At 31.8% G+C, this 4,341-nt stretch overlaps 1 protein-coding gene across 1 annotated transcript; it reads left to right on the top strand.

Annotated features, from left to right (window-relative positions):
- Nucleotides 1–289: 289 nt before the first annotated feature.
- On the top strand, nucleotides 290–3,586 carry LOC21395286 (anthocyanidin reductase ((2S)-flavan-3-ol-forming)). Its single transcript, XM_010106669.2, has 5 exons — nucleotides 290–689; nucleotides 822–991; nucleotides 1,095–1,307; nucleotides 2,048–2,427; nucleotides 3,271–3,586. Exons 1-5 carry the CDS (start codon nucleotides 566–568, stop codon nucleotides 3,404–3,406), a joined length of 1,023 nt encoding a protein of 340 aa, XP_010104971.1. The 5' UTR covers nucleotides 290–565; the 3' UTR covers nucleotides 3,407–3,586.
- The last annotated feature ends 755 nt before the right edge of the window (nucleotides 3,587–4,341 follow it).

Raw genomic sequence — 4,341 nt, 5'->3', positions numbered from 1 at the left:
TGGAGTTTGGTATCTGTCAAGTCAAAAAAAGGGTGAAAAAAAACAAAATAATAATAGGCCCGTTCACTTTACTAATTCGAGTTTGTAATTCGAGTTGAGATGTAATTTTATGTGAGAACTTTTTACTGTAGTAAAAAAGTTAGATGTGATTATTTCTAAGAGCTTTTTACTATAGCAAAACTCAAATTCTAAACTTGAATCGACGAAATAAACGAGCCATAGTACTTCAGAAAAGAACTTTTCGTCAAAAAGAAACTAAGAAAAGAACTACTTATCTAGGATATTTGGCTCTTATGAAGAAACTAAGAAAAGAACTACTTATCTAGGATATTTGGCTCTTATGTTCTTAAAAAAGAAGACCAAAAAAAAAAAAAAAAAAACGGATGGAAGAAAAAAAATAATTGCGAGCGAACGTCAATTATATTTTTTGGACAATAACGCAGAAATTAAAAAATTTGAGTGAGGGGAGGTACATCGCCGAGCTCTATGTATATATAGAAATAACAAGAAAAGGAAGGATTTTGCTAGCTTCGAATTAATTGAAGTCTGCAAAAGAAAATCATTTATGGAGATGACAAATCAAAAGGGCAGAGTTTGTGTTACTGGGGGTTCCGGCTACATTGGTTCTTGGCTCGTCAAAATGCTCCTTGAGAATGGTTACACTGTCCATGCAACTCTCAGGAACTTAGGTGATCTACATCTCTCTCTCCCTCTCTCTCTCTCTCTCTCTCTCTATATATATATATGTATATATATATGTATATGTATATAGCGATTAATTATATGGTCCCTAAGGTATTGCAAAAAGTCTGGTTTTACAGGAGATGCATCAAAAGTAGGCCTTTTGAAGTCTCTCCCAAACGCAGAAAGCAAACTTGTTCTGTTCGAAGCAGATATTTACAATCCTATAGAATTTGAGCCTGCAATTAAAGGGTGTGAATTTGTCTTACATGTTGCCACCCCAATGCAACACAACACTCAGAGCAATCAGGTCGCTCTCTTTAATCTCTTTAACATTAGTACAAATATATAGATACATAGATATACATCTATATAATTTTTTATAATCATTATTTGTGTGCATATACATGCAGTACAAAGACACCACTGAAGCTGCTGTTGCTGGGGTGGGGGTTATTGCTGAATCGTGCATTCGATCACAGACCGTCAAGCGGCTGATCTACACCGCAAGTATCATGGCGTCGTCGCAGCTGATCGAAGGCGGAAATGGACTGTGGTCCTGCGTTGATGAGTCTTGTTGGACTCCTCTTGACCACCCCTTTACTTGTGGCACTGATTCTACTTTGGTAATTATTTTAATTTTAGATTTAAATTTTTATAAGATAAGTCCAATCATATCAAGGATCAATACTATATATCCTCACGTATCCTTATCATTTAGCACATTAAAAATTGGGGTGACTTACTCCTCGTTAAGGCCGTTAAGGCCACTTGTACTTTTAACGAACATTTTTATCAACGTTTGAGAGCCATTTTAATATTACTCAAGAGGGTTACGTTAATACTTCTTGTTGCTCCTTAACTTTTTCTCATGAAAAAAAATATATATATATATAAATTTGACTAATTTAGTGAAAATTAGTATGCTTAAAAACTAATTAACATATTCGGTAGTGTTGAGGTGAATACGCTTCTCATCTTAAGAATAAGATCAACCTATAAGAACTTCAGTGAACAGTCCTGCCACGTCTAGAAAGGGGGTTCAGTAAAGCTTGTCGCCCCTCTCCAGACTTTTCTTCATTAAAAAAAATATCATATAAATTTGAACAATTTGATGCAAAATGAACATAATAATTAGCATATGAATAATTTCCTAAAATTTAATTAGGAAACTATTTAGTGGTTGAGTACAAAAAATATATCTTAATAGTAGTGAATATCTCTTACCTCATCAGATTTGCATAATGTTTGATTGTGGTATAATTTGATGGTGAAACTTAATATAGAAATCCTAGAATTATTAATGTTTTTTGTATTTGACACTTTTTTCTTCCTCTTTTTTCTATTTGCAATTATGTGTTATTAGGCATATACTAGATCAAAGACGTTAGCTGAGAAAGCAGTGTTGAAGTACAATGAAATAGAAAACAGTAAACTAGAAGTGGTTACACTTCCTTGCGGTGGGGTGGGAGGAGACACTCTTCTTCCGTACTTGTCCTTGACATTGGAAGTGATTTGCTCACAACTAATTGGGAATTCAGATTTGTATAAAGCATTTGAATTTTTGCAAGAAATTACTGGTTCAATTCCTCTTGTGCACATTGAAGATGTTTGTAGGGTCCATATCTTCTGCATGGAAAGACCATCAATGAAAGGCAGGTTCTTCTGTGCAGTTGCCAACCCTACTGTAAAAGGAATTGGACTTCACTTCCAAGATAATTTCCCTGAGTACAAGATTGCAAAAGGGTAAGATGTGAATATGATCTACTCACTTTATTTCTTGTCTCATTTTCATTTTTAGGGAAGATGTTATCTTACTCATTTTTGCCTCAATACTTTTTAGGTAGGAATTAGAATTGTGTGTTAAGGTTTAAAAAAGAATCCTATTAAAACAACACAATTTTGAATTTTTAGAGCACATGAGAATCATATTAGAATTTTTTTTTAAAAAAATTATAAATTTGGTGGAAACATAGTTAAAATCTAACAATCTGAAATTGCATAATGTTAGTAAGGTATATTTTGTACCCTACTAAAATTCTCTTATGTTTAATGCCAAATTACCTTCATAGAGCAACGAAAAAAATATATATATAACTTTTGAGAATCTAATTTATACACAACTTGGATGGTGAGGTTTCAAATTTTCATAACTCTAAGGGAAAAAGAGACAAATACCTCTTAGAGTACATGAGTTTAGATTTTTACCCATTATTCTTAATTAATATCTTTTTAGCCAAAGAACTATATTAATTAAAAAGTATTAATCAAGAGTAAAAGCTCAGAACTATACGGTAAGTTCAAAAATTTTCTCTAACCTTTTCTTTTAATAACAATGAATTACCCTTTTAACGTTTTATTTATTTATTTATTTATTTAAGTTTTGACCCAACTCAAGTTAAATTTTAACTTCATTTCTAAATTCGAATAGGGATCATAAATATGATATGTTTACTGTCAACTCCCTTGAAACTTGCACATGTATTACATGCATGAAATCCATGCATGTTTATATACATGTGAATATATGGTTTTTTTTTGTTTTTTTTGCTAGAAACGTGTGAATATATGGTTAATTAATCATTACAGATTCTTAGAAGGGCCAGAGAGAGGAACTACATATGATTTCACGAAGCTGATGAAGTTGGGGTTTGAGTACAAATACGATGTTAAGAAGATACTGGACCAAAGTGTGGAATGCGGAAGGCGATTTGGAGCTCTCTGATCTTCAGCAGACTTGATCATTTCTCTGTACTCATTTGTATTAATTTAGATTTCCCTCTTTTCTTCTTATGTTTTTTTCCCTTCTTTTTTAAACTAGAATGGTATGTACTATGGTGAAAAAACATACTTAAATTTCATATAGTTACAGCTATTCGAGTACACTAGCTAGTGTGTTTATTCACAAGGACGTCAAAGGTTTAAAATCAGGTGACATTTCACTAGCGCAAGGAGAAAAAAGATATAGAAAAAGAAAAATCTGGGGTCACTTAAATAGATTATTATGCATATATAAAGGCTGATCATGCATATAAAGTATGGAGTGTTCCTAAGTTAAAATCTGTAAATGCTGAGTTTGCGATTCACCAAATTGTCGTTTCTTTAACGATGTTTTATTTTATTTTTTTGTTTTTATTATCTACATGTCGTGTAAAAGTAGTTGTTGTTTTAAGGTTCTACTGATTGTTGTCTTACATGTTTAGAATGCTTTGAGTTTGCAATTCACCAAATCGTCGTTTCTTTAACGATGTTTTTCCCCTTAATAATGTATATGTCGTTTAAAAGTTGCTGTCGTTTTCAGGTCTGTTTTCCTCATTTTGAAAGTTGATTGTGGTCTTCAATGTGGTCTTCGTTTTTTTTTTAAATTATAAATTGTTGTCATTTTAAACTGTTGGTCTTGTTCTTTTAGGTGATTATAGTATTTAATTTCATAATATTGTTGTTGAGGTTTTTTCTTTTCGAAGTTGGAGGTTGTCGTTTCAAAATTTTATTTATTTTTTACCTATCGTTTCAAAAAGAATACGTCGTTTTTAAATTTTCATTTTTTTTTTTTTTTACTTTTTTGCATGGTACCCCTCAGCTTTTCGCGATTCACAAATTAGTCTTTAATTTTTTTTTTGACAATCGACTCTTAACGTTTTAAATTCTTTACAATTATGG

This window comes from Morus notabilis, unplaced genomic scaffold, assembly GCF_000414095.1.
Source record: "Morus notabilis unplaced genomic scaffold, ASM41409v2 Scaffold118, whole genome shotgun sequence".
Taxonomy (NCBI): domain Eukaryota; kingdom Viridiplantae; phylum Streptophyta; class Magnoliopsida; order Rosales; family Moraceae; genus Morus; species Morus notabilis.
Note: the sequence above shows the minus strand (reverse complement) of the source record. Positions and strands in the feature narration are given on the sequence as shown.